At 51.4% G+C, this 18,989-nt stretch overlaps 1 protein-coding gene across 4 annotated transcripts in view; it reads left to right on the top strand.

Moving 5' to 3' along the window:
• MEGF11 (multiple EGF like domains 11) overlaps window positions 1–18,989 on the top strand; it is a 233,210-nt gene that overhangs the window by 144,077 nt on the left and 70,144 nt on the right. For all 4 annotated transcript variants that reach the window (XM_036305423.1, XM_036305400.1, XM_036305416.1 and 1 more), the window contains exons 5-6: window positions 13,785–14,031; window positions 15,266–15,386. In XM_036305423.1, coding sequence (XP_036161316.1) covers window positions 13,785–14,031; window positions 15,266–15,386 — 368 coding nt within the window. The remainder of the gene's footprint in view (window positions 1–13,784; window positions 14,032–15,265; window positions 15,387–18,989) is intronic.

Raw genomic sequence — 18,989 nt, 5'->3', positions numbered from 1 at the left:
ATAGCTGTTCTCAACCTGTGGGTCGCGATCCCTTTGGGGGTCGAACGACCCTTTCACAGGGGTCACCTAAGACCTTCGGAAAACACATATATAATTACATATTGTTTTTGTGATTAATCACTATGCTTTAATTATGTTCAATTTGTAACAATGAAATTGGGGATCACCACAACTGTATATCGCCCTCCCTTGCCTTTGCTTCTGGTCCAGTCAGATTGCAATGAGGAATTGTATTAAAGGGTCGCGGCATTTGGAAGGTTGAGAACCACTGCTTTGGAAGCTCAAAAGTATACAGATAAACAGGGTTATTCCAAATAGCAATTTAATTGTACAAGAACTTGGAAGAATGACTGTATAAAGTGAGGCAAACCTAAATCTGTTGTTTTGTTGTAAAAATTCTTTTTATGCCTGTAATTCAGTGGCTGGCTGTGAGCAGAAATTCAGAGCTCACACATGTGCCCTGAGATTCAACACTTTGCTTCCCCCTTTGGGTTTGCTGTTCTCCACATCCCTGAGTCTGTGCCTCTGAGCTTGGACATTGCTGACAGACAAGCCCATGGTTGGTGGACTCAGCTGCTGACCAGGGCACAGCCGAGCGTGGGTGTTGTCAGAGCCCCATGGTGAGTGTCACACAGTGTGACCTGCATAGGAGTCATGCTCCGTCAAGACCACGTATCTGTCCGTGTTGGACTGGAAAACAAACAAAACAAAAAACCTGGTCCTTCCCCTCGGGCAGTTTGAGAAGCAGTGGCCTCGCCTCCCTTCAGGGAATCAAAGCCCTCAGCCGCTTCCCAGGCACCCCGCCAGGGCTCTGTACACCCTCCTTCCCGGTGGCTTTCCATCCGGAATTCGCCCTCCCTTGCCTTTGCTTCTGGTCCAGTCAGATTGCCTTCCCCTTGCGTTCCCACTTGCTGAATCCTATCCCTCTTTTTAGAGCCTAAATCAAACCCCATTTCTTGCACAAGGCCCTCCTGGGCAGATGAACCCCTTCCCCACCGCACCCAATTTCCCAGCGCACTTCCACCTCCAGCAAGCACATCTCACAGTGTCTCACGTGACCCCAGGCGGCCACGCATGTGCCTGACTTTAATCACTCTCTGCCCCTGGGACCTACCAGGCCCCTCCACCCTTTCTCAGCCCCACTCAGTCTGCACCTTACAACCAAGCAGTTCTCAGTAAATGCCACCGCGCTGATCCAAAGCACTGGGAGCACCCGTCAGCTCCAGGAAGTGCCTGTCCCGAAAGCACACGTGACTCAGGTGTGAATCCCTTTCGCTGGGACAGCGGAGGCGCTGGTGCACCTGCTGTGAGAACAGCCTTCCACCAGGCCTCTGGGCGGAGGGTCCGGGTCACCCTGCCCCTGGCTCACCCCCTTGCCCTAGCTGGCTCTATACATGACTCTTCAGGCTACCCTGGCCCAGATCACAACTTGCTTTACCCACCGCCCCCCACCCTCCCCCACACACACACCCAGTGCTGGTGACCTGCTAAATGAGCTACAGGAGCAGCTTCAACACAACGCCTTCCTCCCTCTCTCCTCCCTCCCACCTAGTGAGGGCCCGGCTGCGTCAGGAGCAGGGCAACAGGTGAGCCAAGCTTGAGCTCTAAAATGCCCTGCGGGTTCTGGCAGGTATGGCTCAGTGGTTCCAGCGTTGGGAAAGGTTGAGGGTCTAATTCCCAGTCAAGGACATGTACCTGGGTTGCATCAATTGGAAGGCAACCAATGGATGTGTCTCTTTGCATTGATGTTTCTCTCTCTCTCTCTCCCCACCCCCCAATCCCTTCCACTTTCTCTAAAACTCAATGGAAAAAATATCCTCCAGTGAGAATTAACAAGAATAAAAATGCTCTGTGGGCCCCTCTACATGGCCCCAACCCCCAACCAAGGTATAGGACCTCTTTGGACGCAGCGAGTCACAACGTACATCCGCTCATGTGAGCTAATCCAGTCTCTTTGCCAAGGGGACGCTGAGGCCTGGAAGGGTGCTGCCTTGCCCAAGGCCGGTGACAGAGCCAGAGAGAGGCTCTTTCCACCAGACCAGACCTCACCGTTTGAAGAAAGTCAGAGGGGCGTGGAACGGTAGGAAACTGGTGGACAAGGCTGTCAAAGGAGTTCACTCCTCACAGGAAATGGGCTTGGGCCCCACGACCTTCCCATGTCCTTTTCCACTTGGACTGTGAGTTCACTTCCCTCAGAGCCCACACGTGGGGGTCTCACCCCCATACTGCAGAGCTCCACCCGTTTCCCTTGCATAGGAAAGTGAGGGACGGGCCCTGCTGGGCAGCGTGCAGGGCCGATGAAGTGGGCCCCTGGCAGGTCTGTGTTGTCTTTGCCGCCTGCCTTTGAAAGGCTCTCCAAAGAGGTAATTCCTCTGTGCACAGACATGATTTATGAGGCTTTCTAGGCAAATTGTGGAGATAAATGGTCTTTGGGGCTGGGAAGCTTCAAAGGCAGTGATGCAGACAGATCAGAGGGAGCTGGGCAGCCGGGAGCTGGGCCCTCATTAAAAGCCTGTTGGGGGAGAGGGTTGAGCAGCTGAGGATAGACTAACACTGGCCGGCCCCTGGGTCCCAAGCTTGTCCCTCGCCCTCGGCCTCACTGACCCCATAGCTGATGTGTGCGAGACAGAGGTGCTGGGGTCACTGAGGTACTTTTATCCCAGAGACGGGAGCAGCAGAGGGCGGAGGTGTTGAGGCTGGAGGGGTAGCAGTGAGTTCCAGCTTGGGCTTTAGAAGGGAGGGTACCTGTGGGGTGCACACCAACGCCTCTGCTCCGCATGGCCAGAGACCTCACTGGGGTCCTGCAGTCACCCTTCCTGCCTCTCACTGACGCCTGGGACCACCCACCCTCTCTGGGCCCCGCCATCCTCTTGTACAAGGAGAGCCTGGGTGTGAACAAACCCCAGTGTCCCAGGGCTGCTCTGATGCTGCGGGTTGAGGCTCTGCTGTTAGATATCCCTGGCTGAGAAACAGGCCAGAGCTCACACTGGCTGTGGGATCGTGGGTCAGTCACCTGCCACCCCTAACCTTGGTTCCTTCCTCGGTCAAGTGGGGATGTTTGCAGCTACCCTAGGAGTCGTGGCTTGAATTGAACAAGTGAGGTACTGCAAAGGAACTAACCCCCAATTTTCTTTCCCATTATCTGTCCACACAATACTGTGGCATTCTACATCCAGAACAGGCCCCCTCTCCTCTCTCCAAAAGCAGCTTAACGAACATGCACGCACCCACTTCCTAATCTGGCTCCCAGGTCTGCTCATTGCTGCTCGGATATTAACAGATAACTGGGGTGTTAATGGCTGATAATGCTTCATAATGTGACTGATTACCCCCCCCCAACACACACACACACACACACACACACACACACACACATGTCCATTCTAATAAGGGATCTCTGCAGACCCTGAGGAATGCAGTGCTGAGGATGGGTTGGCAGGCAGACTCAGATGCATCCAGCCACAGAGAGATGCAGGGCTCTGATGAAACGGAGTTGCTGAGCCTCCTCGCTCCCTCCTGATAGTTTGATGGCGTAATGTCTGGTTAAAATGGACTTGGTTGCCTGGAGCTACAGTCAAAGCTGTGAAGATGGGGTTGAGGAAAGTAATGAGCTGAAGCGACTGACTTTGTTCCGGGCATTTTGATGTACCCACTGGCTTTGTTCCCTTCTCCAGCCCGGTTACCCTGAGACCTTGCCAGCTCCGGGGGCCTCCTGACCCCTGGCCTGACAGTGGGGCACTCTTCCTAGTTGTAGCTGCCCCAGCAGCAGCTTTCCCAGCACCCCTCCAGTCATCCCAGGTTCTGATGGGTCAACATTTCCCTTTTTGTGTGTGTTTCTCAAACCGACTGTGGGCTTCTCAGCATCTAGAACAGTGGTTCTCAACCTTCTGGCCCTTTAAATACAGTTCCTCATATTGTGACCCAACCATAAAATTATTTTCGTTGCTACTTCATAACTGTAATGTTGCTACTGTTATGAATCATAATGTAAATAATCTGATATGCAGGATGGTCTTAGGCGACCCCTGTGAAAGGGTCATTCGACCGCCAAAGGGGTCGCGACGCACAGGTTGAGAACCGCTGATCTAGAACCTAGTAGGTGTTCAGTAATTGCTTGGCAAGCAAGTAAATGAGCCTGACTCATCTCCCAAAGCTGGTGTGGGGACTGGAAAGAGCCTTAGGTTGACATGGCCAGCTAATTTCAAATCTGGCTTTTCAGTGCATTGGCTGTGTGGCCACAGGCAAGTCACTCAGCCTCTCTGAGCCAGTTTCTTGACTTGTAAAATGTGTGTATGGGCTGGGTGGGTACATGAGATGACCTGTAAAACCTAGGACTAAGAAAACCATTCTCTGGCTCTCAACTCTGACTTTTGCAATCAGCAGCAATTTTGTCCCAAAGGACACATTTGTCAGTATCTGGAGACATTTTGGGCTGTAACAATTGTGGAGGGGAAGGCGCTGCTGGCATCGAGGAAGCAGAGGCCAGGCATGCTGCTAAAATTATACAATGCACAGGACAGCCCCACAACCAAGAATTTTCTAGCCACAATGCCTGTCGTGCCAAGGTTGAGAAAGTCTATTTAGGTATCCCATGTCTCTGAAACTCAGTTTTCTCAGTTGAAAAATGGGATCATCATCGCCTCAGATGGTTTGCCTCAAATCCTTTTTGGAACCAAGCAAGGTCTGAATAAATGGCACAGGGTCGGTAAGAGAATTAAATAATATAACCCAGGTGAGAACACAGCTCACAGGGTTGGGGGTTCCTCCTGCATGTGGGTGTATAACCCTCCATCCCTGTCCTCCTAGGACACCATGAACCAAGGAGGGGCCGTCCGAACTCCACGCAGCCCCTGTGAATCCTGCCTCCCCGCAGAGCTCAAAAGGAGATATAGAGAGTGTGATTAAATAACACAGAGGAAGTAACAAGTGTAATAAATAGATCACTGGGAGCTAATGATACATCATTATAATCCTGTGCTGTCAGCATCTTCTAGGCTTAGGGACTGTGTCAGGAGATTTGGGTTTTAATCTACAGCACCTTGGTCTATTAATATTTAATTCCAGCCATCTAAGTGGGGGAAAGATAGGGAGCTGAGCCATGGCTCAATTCAGAGCCTGGGTAACCACCTCAGATTTTTCTTCTCCACAAAAGGACAAGCACATCTCCTACCCCGTCCCCTCTGGCCTGTTTCTCAAGTGGGGACATTTAGCAACGGAGGATAGAGTCTCAGTCAGAATGGGGAGCGACCCCAGCATTTATCTACAGGTGTTTTCTCTTCCTTTTTTAATCCTCACCCAAGGATATGTTTTTTTGATTTTAGAGCGAGAGGAAGGGGGAGGAGAGAGAAACTTTGATGTGGGAGAGAAACATCAATTTGTTGCCTCCAGTATGTGCCCCGACTGGGGATCAAACCCACAACCTAGGTATGTGCCCTGACTGGGAATCAAACCCTCAACTTTCTGGTGTAAGGGCAACACTCCAACCAACTGAGCCTTCCGTCCAGAGCCCTACTGGTGTTTCTTAATGAGGACACCACTGACACGTGGAGAGCATAGTTCTTTATTGTGAGGTACTGTAGGGATCACCTATGACAGCGGTTCTCAACCTGTGGGTCGCGACCCCTTTGGGGGTTGAACGACCCTTTCACAGGGGTCGTCTAAGACCATCGGAAAACACACATATAATTACATATTGTTTTTGTGATTAATCACTATGCTTTAATTATGTTCAATTTGTAACAATGAAAATACATCCTGCATATCAGATATTTACATTACGATTCATAACAGTAGCAAAATTACAGTTATGAAGTAGCAACGAAAATAATTTTATGGTTGGGGGTCACCACAACATGAGGAACTGTATGAAAGGGTCGCGGCATTAGGAAGGTTGAGAACCACTGACCTATGGCAAGCTAATGACCCCTCCCCCATTTTACAGATGTGAAGACAGAGGCCCAGCGAGAGGAGGTGGGGGCTGCCAGGATTGCAAAGCATTGGCTGTGACCCACCCTTTGATTCTCCCTCAGAATTGCAAGTTGGGTCTGGAAAGCATGAAGGGGCTCAACCTCTGAGAATTTGCCTGTGCTTTTGTCGGGGCCAGTCAGTTGACAAATGGCTTCACTCACTGGAAAGTCACTTTATTTATCAGCTGGAATGGCTTCTGGTGGCTGCTGTTCCATCTCTGCCTCCATGCCTGCTGCTTTGTAAACTTGGGAGCAATCCCATGACCTGTCAGCTCCCCTACTTCTTCTTGGGATGGATGGGGGCACGGGGACCATGGGGACCATGGGGAACAGACTCAGGGGACCATGTTAAGCCTTTCTGTTGCTAAAGGGGGCAGGGGAGGGGGGCGGTGCGGGGTTGGTCAGGCTCTAGTACTGGCTGGGGCAGCTCAGTGTCAGTGGATTCCAGCTTCTTTCCTAACCCTTGACCTTCTCTTCAGCGGCTCCTCCTCCCTCTCTTCTTCACCTGCACCTCTCCCCCTCCTCCTCCTCTTCACTGAGACTCAGGATTCCCATTTGTGGAATGGGAGGAACCATCCATCTCTCTCACCCCCCAACCCCCCCCAGCCAACGTCTTCCTGCTCATCCCCCTGAGAGGACCCATGAGAACACAGGTTATCAGAAGGACAGTAGTTCTCACTGACTGAATGTTTTAAGGGCCTGTAATGGGCTCCAGGGCCCCAGAATAATTAAATCAGAAGTTCCAGGGGTGACGCTCAGGCCGAGTGTAGTTTATAACCTCCAGGGTGATGCTAATGAGCAGCCAGGCTGAGAACCACTGCCTGCGGGAGCACATCCTCGGCAGCTGGGAGGGGCTCCTGGGCCACTGGAGAAGGACCACCCTTGTCAGCACTGCTCACACGCTGCCTGTGCCCAGCTCTGGGTGGGACGCTGTGTGCAGCTGTGTGTGCGTGTGGGGGCAGGGACAGTACAAACAAGAACTCACTCCAGCCCCCACTGCAACCCACAGTAACCGCAGGCTAATTAATGGAGGAGCTCTGACACCAGGCACCGAATAGAAGTGGTGACAAAAGAAACAATGTTCAGCCAAGTTGTTCCTAATCAAGAACCTCAATAAAGGCATAGAAACATAGTTGTGCCTTTAATAAATAGTTATTTGGTACACTAAGTTCATAGCAGCAGCATTCGCAATAGCCAAAAAGGTAAAACAACTCACGTGTCCATCAAGAGATGAACAGAGAAACAAAATGCGGCGTATTTACACGATAGATTACTGTGCAGCAACAAAAAGGAATAAAGTGCTAACATATGCTACAACGTGATGCCCCTTAAAAACGTTATGCTAGTGAAAGATTCCAGACACAAAAGACTAATATTGTATGACTCCGCTTACAGCAATCTCCAGAATAGGCAAATTCATAGAGACAGGAAGTAGATAGAGGTCACCAGAAGGGAGGAAGGGATGGGGAGTTATTGCTTATGGCTCCAGAGTTCCCGTCTGGGGTGATGGAAAAGTTTTGGAAATAGTGGTGATCGTTGCACGGCACTGTGAATGTAATGAATGCCACTGAATTCACCATACACTTAGAAATGATTAAAATGACAAAATATGTGTTAGATATATTTCATCACGTGGAAAGTATTCTAAATAGATAAATTACTTTAACTGAAGAGAATAAAATTACGTGAAATTGGGCCAGTCGTGGAAAACCTGGGCCTATGACCACCATTCACACATAAACCAACCCCTGGCAGATGAGTCTCTGTGCCTTCTCATCTCTCTGTGAATTATCCAAGGTGGCTGTTTAAGCCCGGCTGGCGGCCAACATCCCAAGTTCCCTCTCCATCCACACCAGACCACACCCAGTAGGAAGCAGGGGTTAGGAGCCCAGACACCCACTCCCTCCCTAACTGTGTAACCTTGGATACGCTATTTAACCTCACTGGGCCTCAGTTTCCTGATCTGCAAAATGGGGAGAATAATAGCGCCCCCTACAAATGGGCTGTTCTGAGAATTACTAAAGGAGAAAACGTATTGGACCCCTTTATCTCATGGCCTGGTGTGTTTCCACTGCAGGTACAAATGTAAAAGCTTGTCTGTGGAGAGGGAGTGAAGCCGCTCCCCCTCGTGGGGAGCCCAGAGCACACTGGGCCTGGGCCCCACAGTCTGAAGAGGTCAGCAGGGAGAGCCACTGGCTGGGGAGCGGGGGAGTGGCCAGCTCCCAGGAACAGAACAAGCCGGGCCTCACACTTCTGCGTGCCCCTCAAGCCCTCACTAGCTGCCCGAGAAGATACAGCCACTTGAAAAATCAGCCAAAGCCAAGTGTAATTAGGAAGGAGCATCTGTGACAGAAAGAAAAAAAAAAGTGTGTGAGGACCATTCCAAAGCCAAATTGGGAAGAGTTTGTGATTATCTGTGAAAGAAGGCAAAATTCTGTTGTAATTTTAATAATGATAGTTTTTATTCACCTTCAACAGGGTTGATAATTGACTCACTGCAGCTCTGCCTCATTTCTGTCATTGCGGGGGGGATGAGGTGTTTGTAAGTGGATTTTCTAGATAACTGAAGCTCATCGCTGTTAACTCAAACCTTTTTTCATTTAATCGCTGTGTGGAAGGGGGAGGGGATGTCTGTGAAATGGATTACACACTCCTTAATGGGAATATTTTAAATTGGATACGAGGGGCTATCCGCCCCTATATTCATGGCTGCCAAGTTGCTTGCTTTTTAGTCTACACTTTTTAGTCTGTTTGTCCCCTTGGTTTTCTACTGTGACACATAGTACGCTCCCTGCTTATCTTTCAGGAGCCCTGTAGAACACACATACACACACAAGGACACAAACCTGTACGCGTGCATATGCACACACACTCACCCAGTCTGTGGTCTGAGCACCCATGTTGTCAGGCTTACGTGAGCTTCTCAAATGCCCTGACTGCCCTTATGATTGCACTTTCGCGGTGCACCATACAGGCTGCTCCGGTGGCTCGGTCCCCACTAGACTGCACACTCCAAAAGGGCACTAGCAGGTCCTTGCTAAATCTTTTTTGGATGGACAAGTAGAAGAACGAAAGCACACAAGTGTTAGTGCATCAGTTGGTGGTGAGTGGGTTTTGAATGCCACCTTAGATGTCCCTTAGACAATGACCAAAAATAACCTTCTGCTTCCCTCAATTATTTCCTCTTCCCCTTGTGTTTCCTGTAAAGAATGTGATACAAATATCCACCCAACAGTCTAAACCAGAGCTGGGGTGACAGGCCCTCTCCCTCTTCCTTCCCTAAGCACCCTGTCAATCACAAAGTCCTTGCTGCTTCAACCTCATAAATGCAGCTGGACTCTTGTCCCCTTCCGTCCATCCCAATGGCTACTACCTTAGTCAAAGCCACCACCATCGGTTTCGTTTTTAATCACATTGTCTGCTTTTTGCTATTGAGATGTATGAGTTTATATATTTTGGATATTAATCCTTGTCAGATAAATGGTTTACAAATATTTTCTCCCATTTGGTAGGTTGTCTTTTTTTGTTTCTTTTGCTGTGCAGAAGCGTTTTAGTCTTATGTAGTCCCATTTACTTATTTTTGCTTTTGTTGCCTTTGCTTTTAGTATCAAATCCAAAAATATCATTGCTAAGACTCATGATAAAGGAGCTTACCTACTGCCCATGTTTTCTTTTAGGAGTTTTATGGTTTTAAGTCTTACGTTCAAATATTTACTCTATTTTGAGTTAATTTTAATTTATGTGTAAGATAGTGGCCCAGTTTTTGTTTTCTGCATGTGCCTGTCCAGCTTTCCCAGCTCCATGTATTGAAAAACTGTTCTTTCCCCATTGTATGTTCTTGGCTCCGTTGTTGTAAATGAGTTGACCATATATGTGTGGGTTTATTTCGGAGCTCTCTATTCTGTCCTACTGACCTATGTGTCTGTTTTTAAGCCAATACCGTACTGTTTGGATGACTGTAGCTTGTAATATAGCTTGACATCAGGAAGCATGATGCCTGCAGCTTTGCTCTTCTTTCTCAAAACTCCTTTGGCTATTGTACTTGATTTATGCCTCATTCACAGCAGTGCCGGGTGGAAAATAGACGGTGATGTTCACTCATAACTTGGCAGCTCAGCTTGTATGTGTGAATATTTGGGGCACAGATAAAGAAGGGATAAAACAAAATAGGGTGATTAGGATACGGGGCCTAGCATGGTTCTGTGCCACGCCAGCACAGCCAGGTTCGGTGAGCCTGAGAGGGGGCAGTGAAGGATTAAGAAAAGACAGACAAGAGAAGAAAGCTGGGCCTGGGTGGGACGCTGCCCCCTCTGATGGAGAGAGACAGTGCCACAGCCTGCCGAGTCTTTATTTTATAGCCAGATTCCATGAGGCAAAGTAAGGGCGTGGTCAAGATGGTTACAATGATCTCCTGGGTTTCGAATCTACTCAATTACATGCACCTGATCAAGTTGTGTTTCCTTTCTGCACCTCCCGCAGCTTCTATCACTTAGCCACGTGGGACCACAGGTTCGGGCCATAACCTGTGCAAACACTGTGGCCGCTATCCACAACTCCCTCTTTTTTCTTCTTTCTGTTTTTAAACACTTTCATTTACATCATCAAAAGCTGTAGGCAAATATGCAGCATAACCAAAACATCAAGAACAAAACTCTAGCTATTGACAAAACAACCAACACAGTAATGTTAATGTAATACAGCAACGAGAGAGAACAAAACTCTGACTCTTAACAAAACAGTAACAAAACAATGCCAATGCAACACAGCAATAGAGAAATCAAACTACAGACATGTTCAAGTTTCTTTTGCTACTGGTAGATATCTACTCAGAGTCCTCAGATTTGGCTGCACAAAGACTTTACAAAACACTGGCAGCTTACCAACGCTAGCATAGCCAGAAACATGGTTGAGGGAGTAGCTTCCACTCCTTGCTTTTCTACCATCTGCTGCTAACTTCTTCAGCTGACCCCATGTTGGTACCTCAGTCCCTTGCGTAGATCTTCTGCCTCGCAACTCTCAGTCTTTTGAACTGAGGAACAAGGAGCTTCTCTGGGTCCCCGGCACCTCCTCCAGCTGCCGGTGCCGCTTCTCCGTCCCCTCCATGAGGAGGCCGCACAGCCGCCGCAGGCCGGCGAGCCTCTCGGGATGGCCTCGGCATTCAGGCTGCTGACCTTGCTCTGGCTCCTCTCAGAGATGTCGTCGCCCCTGGATTCTGAGGATCAGGCTGCTTGGACGGTTGGCTTTGGGACTGAGCCGGCACCAGTCCCAGTCAGCCCCGTCGCCGGTGGAAGTCTGGTCCCTTCCTCAGCTTCTGCAGCCGCTGCTGCATGGAGTCCTCTCCCGGCAGCCAGCAGCCCTCGGTCCTGCAGAGCTGGACACCTCCAACTCCGGGTCTGGCGTCCCACACAGACCCCAAGTCCCAGGGAGCTATCAGGTCATCCAACAGTCAAAACTCATATTGAGGTCGGCAACCACAGACAGTCCTTAACAAAATGCCCTGGCCTGGCTCTAAACATCCCGCTGACCAGGACTTCCATCCTTTGCTTTACAGTTCCTAAAAAACCTTACGTTAAATTGCTTCATTGTTTTAGGGATCCCCTTCCTGAGATCCTGAATTTCCCATGTTTTACACCCAGCGACTACCAAACCTTGCTCCCTACCCTACTTTCACTTTACTTTTACTTTCTGCACATGCCTCAAGGGAGCCTCCTTTCACCTTGCAGTTTTAGTTCCCCCGAACTCAGGCCCCACGTTGGGCACCATGTGTGCCACGCCGGCAAGGCCATGGGTGAACCTGAACTCAGGCCCCTGTTCCCCATACTCAGACATATGTGCCCCGCCAGCACAGCCAGGTTCGGTGAGCCTGAGAGGGGGCAGTGAAGGATTAAGAAAAGACAGATAAGAGAAGAAAGCTGGGTCGGACGCTGTCCTCTCTGATGGAGAGAGACAGTGCCATGGCCTGCAAGCCGAGTTATTATTTTATAGCCAGATTCCACGAGGCAAAGTAAGGGCATAGGTCAAGATGGTTACAACATTCTCCTGGGTTTCCAGTCTACTCAATTACATGCACCTGATCAAGCTTTGTTTACTTGCTGCACCTCCCGCAGCTTATATCACTTAGCCATGTGGGACCACAAGTTCGGACCATAACCTGTCCAAACACTGTAGTCGCTCTCCACATGGTTCCACCTACTAGAGCAGTGGTTCTCAACCTTGGCTGCACATTAGAATCACCTGGGAATCTTTTTAAAATCCTGATTGGCTGCACATTAGAATCACCTGGGAATCTTTTTAAAATCCTGATTTCTGGGCCTCATCATTAGTAACAAAGAAATCAGGATTTTTAAAAGATTCCCAGGTGATTCTAATGTGCAGCCAAGATTGAGAACCACTGTACTAAAGGATGATGGACAGGATTCATGACATTGATCACTTGACCCTAGTCATCAGGTAGCAGGTTCATGCAGGGGGGTTGGTAGTCCCCAAAGATCCACTCAGTGGCTTGAAGAACCTTGTGCTCTTGTACATGCCCAATACTTGAGTGCCGCTGTCTATTTGCTCATACTGAGCTGCCCCAATCCCACTCACATGCCCAGTTTCTGCTCTGAGTCTGAACCCTAGAATCACTGGAGCACAAAGGTCAATTACCCACCTCATTGTCTCCAGGCAATAGGGTGACCAGCCATTCCAGTTGCCCAGGGCTGAGGGTTTCTTAGGATACGGCGCTTTCATTGCTGAAACTGGGACAGCTGGTCACCACGATAAGGCAGGCAAGTGAGACACCTGTTACAGCTCATTTCCGATGCCTCCTCTCCCAGGAAGTCTTGCCTGTCCTCCTTTGCTAGGACAACCTTCCCCTCCATTGACCGTTGTTTGTGCCTGTCCATGCCTGAACTCCACATTCATCTCTACTCCAGGATTTGAGTGAATGAGGCGAGAGTTTGAGGACATCTTGTTGTTGTGTGCCCCAGCTGAGGAGTAGAGTGGGCAGTGGCAGCAGGCTGGGTGACCTGCTTGGGGCTCTGCTATTCAGCTCCTTTTCACAGCTATCGAGTGAATGTCTGCAAAGCTGGCTCAGATATCACGCTTTGAAACATTTAATTACATATAACGATCTTGAAGGCTGTCTGTCACCTCGCAGGGAAACATTTCTTTTTCCTGTTCCTTCTGAAGTTGGCTGCCTGAAAAGTAATGAAATTGAACTGAAGATGAAGCAACCAGGGGTGTAGGCAGTATTGATCGGAAAAAGCAGCGGGAGAGAGAGATGGGAGGGGTGACTGAAAGATGGAGCCAGGGGAGGGGCAGGAAGTTAGAAGACATGTTCATAGAAGGTGAGGTGCAAGAGGTGAGAAAACTAACGAGTCTCGGAACGAGAGGGAAACAGGGCTGGGGAGGTCCCCCAGAGGAGGAGGGCCACAGAGAAGAGGAGTAGCAGACCCTAAAAAAGGGCCTGGCGGAGAGGAACAGAGAACGCCAATGAGAAGAGTTTAGCAAAGGCAGAGGGAGGTCCCCTGTGGGCAGTTCTAGAAGGTCGATACAGGAGAGGGGCTTCGGGGGCATTGGTTGGAACGGGCTGGTTGGGACTGGGAGAAGCGTTGAAGAAGTCAACTTCTTAGCCTGTGTGACTGATTATTCTGCTGGCTTGGGGAAGAGCTGATGGAGGCTAGAAGGTGCTAAAGCTTCCAGCAGATACCCCCTCGCTGCCGCCTATTGGGGGAGAGGGAAGCAGAGATGGAAGGCCACTTCGGCTTTGTTCCCCTGCCACCATCCCAAGGAGAGTCCACTGGGCCCTCACCCTGACCCGCTCCTCTCTTGCAGGCTGCGACAGCGACCACTGGGGCCCCCATTGCAGCAACCGGTGCCAGTGCCAGAACGGCGCCCTGTGCAACCCCATCACCGGAGCCTGCGTGTGTGCCCCTGGCTTCCGCGGCTGGCGCTGCGAGGAGCTCTGCGCGCCCGGCACCCACGGCAAGGGCTGCCAGCTGCCCTGCCAGTGCCGCCACGGCGCCAGCTGTGACCCGCGCACCGGCGAGTGCCTCTGCGCTCCTGGTTACACCGGTGTCTAGTGAGTCAAGTGGCAGCAGGGTGGGGGAGGGGGGCGGGTCCCGCTGACCTGTTGGCAGCTGCATGGTATCCACATGCTCCTTGCAGGTGGGCAGGGTGGTGGTTAACAGCTGGAAGGCCGGGATAGTCCTGGCTGTAAAATATCCTGGTCTCTCAGCCTAAATCTGCAGAGGCTAAATGCCCAGACCTTGCTCACGCCATGGGGTAAATGGTGTAAGCTGGGACTATGCATGGAAGGGCGGGCGCTCCCACGGCCAGAGGAGCTCACTACACTCCTCCCAGGAGTCCCTTGCTGGTCAGGGCCCAGACCTTGCCTTGTGATTCTCTTCTGATCATAACCCACATGCCTCTGCTCACCTGGGTCCTGGCGCTTCCAGGCCACTTAAACCAGAGGTGAGGGCCCTGGCCAGATACCACGCATAGATTTGGGTAGCTTACTCTGCCTGTTCCTCTCCCCTACGTCCTTCCCTCAGACCCCAAATAGAGAGTCTGGCTCCCTGGAGAGTCTGTATTGTCAGGGGACCTCTAAGACTGCTTTGTTGAGACACACTCAGAGGCAAGATTGAAGTCTCTCTCTCTCTCTCTCTCTCTCTCTCTCTCTCTCTCTCTCTCTCACACACACACACACACAAACACACACACACACTCATTGAAGCCCTAGATCCTGATTGAGGGTGGTCCCTGCCACCATGTCTGGCCAGCTGCAGGGCTAGCTCCAGCCAGAGGCCAGGGCCACTGGACTAAGACCCAAGGCCACGACCCCATGGCCATTCCTACACATGAGCCTGTCGTGGTCACTGGGAGCCTTCCAGAGCCTGGCCTGGGGTGTGCCCCAGATTCTCCCTCTCTCTGAATCTGGGCAAACTCTTGAAGGCAGGATCCATGGCCACTTCTGTGTCTGTGCCGATGCTGTTCTTCCGCCTGCCATGCCCTTCCATTCTCCCAGTGAAACGAGCTTCAACTTCAAGGCCCAAGTGGAAGGTCTCCTTAGGGAAGCCTTCCTCACTGTGTTTACACTGAAAGCACTTACGCCCTCCCACAGGTCCTGGCCCAAGCACACAGTCCAGTTCATTATGTCTGAGCCCTGCTTCCCCCTCCTGGCAAGAAGCAGAACTGCATCGCAGATGACCTGTGCCTAGTACACTAATTCCTAGGGAGCCCTGGAGCGTTGGGACTGGCAGCACTGGGCCCAGCACTGGTGCTGCTGCATCTAACACCTCTTCTTCCCCATGCAGCTGCGAGGAGCTGTGCCCACCTGGGAGCCACGGGGCTCACTGTGAGCTGCGCTGCCCCTGCCAGAATGGGGGCACCTGCCACCACATCACTGGCGAGTGTGCCTGCCCCCCAGGCTGGACGGTAAGTGGGCCCGGGTGGGGTACTGTAAGAGGTCCGAATGTCATTCACTAACACCCTGGAGGGCTAAATTCCACTCCCACCCTAAATAGCCTCCCTCCTATTTATAGTCATAGGATCATTAGACACTGCCTTGGACACAGCTTTGAATCCCAGGTCTATGATGTAAGTGCTGTGTGTCCCGGGGCAAGTGACTTAACTTCTCTGAATCTGTGGTCCATCACGTGATAAGCTGTTGAATTCTTCTCATAGATGGGCTCTGTTTGGGCATAGGTACTCACTTGAGCTGCCTTGGGTTCTGGGCCAGAAGTGGCAGAAAGGGCATGGTGTACGGATGGAAGAGGTAGGGAGACAGCAGGGTATGGATCACCTGCATTTGCAGAACTTCAAGTTCCCAGCCTCCAACCGCTACATTCACACACACACACACATTCTGATTCTGTGGACTCAAGAATCTGCGTTTTAACAAGTGCTCCAGGTGATTCTGATGCAGCCTCAAGCAATCCAGGTCTCATGTCTGGGAACCACCCTTGTGGGAAGGCGGTGGGATTTATAATTTCACAGGCCTAAATTTAGGTCTCACGTTCAATGCTGTCCCTATAAAAACCCTCGGGTACTCTGGTCTCTGCCTTCCCATCTGCAAAATGGGTATAACAACAGGCAGCCCTGCCCTCCTTAGCTGCCGTGGCTGGCAGAGGCTCAGAGGAGGCAGTGCATGTCCAAAGTGCCTTGAAAATGCAAGTGCTCTGCACGTGTTTGTGTTATCTGGATGCCACAGACAATCCACAGCCGCCTTTTAGCCAAATGCCCCACATGCCCGTGCCCCTCCTCCCTGTCCATAGACCCACGCTCCTCAGAAGCAGCGAGTCACTGACGTTCCTGTTTGGGGGAAGCTCAGTGACAGCTGGGGGCCTCATCCTGGGGTCTGAAGCTTTGCAAAGCCCCAGAGGACAGGGCTGCTGAGCAGGAGCAGAACATTTCAGGAGGCTGTGCCCGTCTAGGTCACGGGGCAGACAGGAGGGACGCCTGCAGGGCCCATTGACACAGGCACAGGTTGGCCAGAGTCTTTTAGGGCGGGAAAGGACCTGGGGGATCATCTGGCCCAGCAGCACCCAAACCGGGCTGCACACTAGAGTCGCGGGGCCTGTGTTAAACGCAGATTCCCAGGCTCCACCAGAGACCTTCTGGGGCCCAGTGAACTCAATTTTTAATAAGCTCCCAGCTGGTTCCGCGGCAGCCAACTGTGCCTGCAGCTCTGCATTTGGAGATAATTGATCGAGACCATAGGCGTTCCTTCTGTGTTTCACAGAATCCTTGGGTTTCTTGGGGGTGAGAGTCGGGGCGGGAGCCCAATAATTAGGACTCGGGCGCCCACACACTCCCACTTCTCCATTTTAATCTATGCGCGCTTTCTCTGTTGAGGTTCGAGGGGAGACTTCTCATAAAAACAGGGCCGCTCGGCTTTAAAAGGGGTTGAGCACCACGTCTATTAATGCCTTCCTTTCTCAGGTGAGGCCCAGAGAGGGTAAGGGACCTGCCCAAGGCCACACTGCTGGTTAGGAGGGAGGTGGAGCTAGAATCCAGGTCTCCTGACTCCTGAATCCCAACCCTTGGTGTCCGTCTGTCTGTCTGTCTGTCTCTCTGTCTCTTCTGAGGAGACAAAGGGGCTGCTGCCACCTCTCCCACACCCGCCCACCTCTCCCGCCTGACCCACGCTCTGGAAACGCCTTCTTATCGGCGGCCAGCTTCCAGAATCCCAGCACCCTCCGAGGCCCAGCGGCAGGCAGTGAGGTCAGATCAAGACGATCAGGACGTGGTCCCAGAGAACAGGCCCGGAGCCTGTAGAGGCCTCTGGAGAGACTGACGGAGGCCGGGGATCGAAGCTGGGGAAGGGAGGAAGCCAACACATGGAGAGATTTGTTTTTGTCCCCAGCACAGTGAGAGCTTTGTTTCCTCCAGAAGACAGGAAACTGTCAATAGAAGCTTTGGATTTGGGGACTTTATGTTTTTAATTTTATTGTAGACGATTGCATTTCTATTTTTGACACAGCATTTAACTTGCCGATTTGTATGAATTATTAATACCCCTCGGGTATGCAGAGTCCCGGTGCTGGAGGCCCCTCCCGGAGAGGGTTGGGGCCAAGGAGAGGGTGCTGGGCAGAAGGGTCCTCCCTTTTTCCTCCTCCATGGCCTCACTTGCCTTTGGCCCCTGTTTGCGTTATCTGGGTGCCACAATCAGATCTAAAGACCACAGTTGCTAACTCACACAGTGCAGCTCCCCAAGGAACCGAGGCGTTGTGCAGAGCTGGAGAGGAGCTGCCAGGAGCCTGGCCCTCCAGCACCCCCCCGCCCCCGGGGATTCCTGCCACCAGGCCCTGAGGGTGCCCACGGGACCCTTCACTTGCCCAGCTGTGCTGAGCCCATTCCAGTGGACGGCTTTGCAAAGAGCCTGGGGAATTATTTCCTCTTTTTCTGAGCCCTCAGACTTTCAGAGGAGAGAAACCAGGTGTGAGTAGCTTGGTGAGAGCAGGCACTGCAGATGGACGTGGTGGCAGGGGATGTGATCACCCCCATTAGGAGTTCCCAGTCTGATGGAGGAGCTCAAGCCCAAGGAGGGGTGTAGGGGTTAGAGACCTGGGTTGCCTGCAGTTGGGGAATATCAAGCATTCATTCACAAGGATCCATGATTCCCCCACGAAATGTTGGAAGGAAGCATGCTGTGCTCCAAACTTTCCCACTGGGCTCCTCAGGGCCTTGGTCTTGTGGTGTGTGTGTGTGTGTGTGTGTGTGTGTGTGTGTGTGTACGTGAGGGCCTCACAGTGCTCCGCAAGAGGGAGATGGGAGGCATAAGCGCTCCCCACCCCCGAGAAGGCTCAGAATGGTTTCTCAGGGTCAGAGTATCCTTGTCCACCCCAGGGCTGCAGAGGACGACTCAGAGGACGGCCAGAAAGACTCCTCTCTTCCCTCAAGAATCCCTAAGCTTGCGGGGTGCAGTGAGAAATGCAGGCCCCTGCCACACCCGGGCTCCCCCACCTCCTCCAGGAGGAAGAGGGGCCCCTCCTCTGAGTAGCTTTTCCCTGCCGCTCTCCTCACACACCCACTCCTCTCGCTGTCCTTCCTTGCCCCCCGCTCAGCCCCCCTCTCAGCTCCTCGCTGTCTGACTTATGTGTGCAGGAGACATCTGAGCTAAAAGGCCTCCCACTTCATTCATTACAAGTAAATTGAATGATATTGAAAGATGTCTCTGGTCAGCAGGATTTTCCTGCCTAAACTAGCTGCCTCAGGGTTGGCAATTATCGGTGCTTAATAATTGTGTGTTGAACTAATTGATTAATTAATTGTGGGAGAATCCTCGATCTCCATAAGGGAAATAACTACCTCTGGCCGGGGAGAGGCTGGAAGGGCAGCAAGAGACAAGAGCAGGCCACGATTTCTGCTGGATAAAGATCTAAGATTCATGTTCTATTTTAAAAGTTACCTAATTATAATACCACACGGCTAATACTAAGGGAAAGGAAGTCATGCCCTGCCCCACTCACAAAGCCCACCCCCAAAGGCGACCACACTCAAATCTGTGAGTTTCTCCTGGCATTTTCCTCCACGTTT

This window comes from Myotis myotis, unplaced genomic scaffold (assembly GCF_014108235.1).
Source record: "Myotis myotis isolate mMyoMyo1 unplaced genomic scaffold, mMyoMyo1.p scaffold_m19_p_1, whole genome shotgun sequence".
NCBI lineage: Eukaryota > Metazoa > Chordata > Mammalia > Chiroptera > Vespertilionidae > Myotis > Myotis myotis.
The sequence above is the reverse complement of the archived record's forward strand: the minus strand, read 5'-3'. Positions and strand labels throughout refer to the sequence as shown.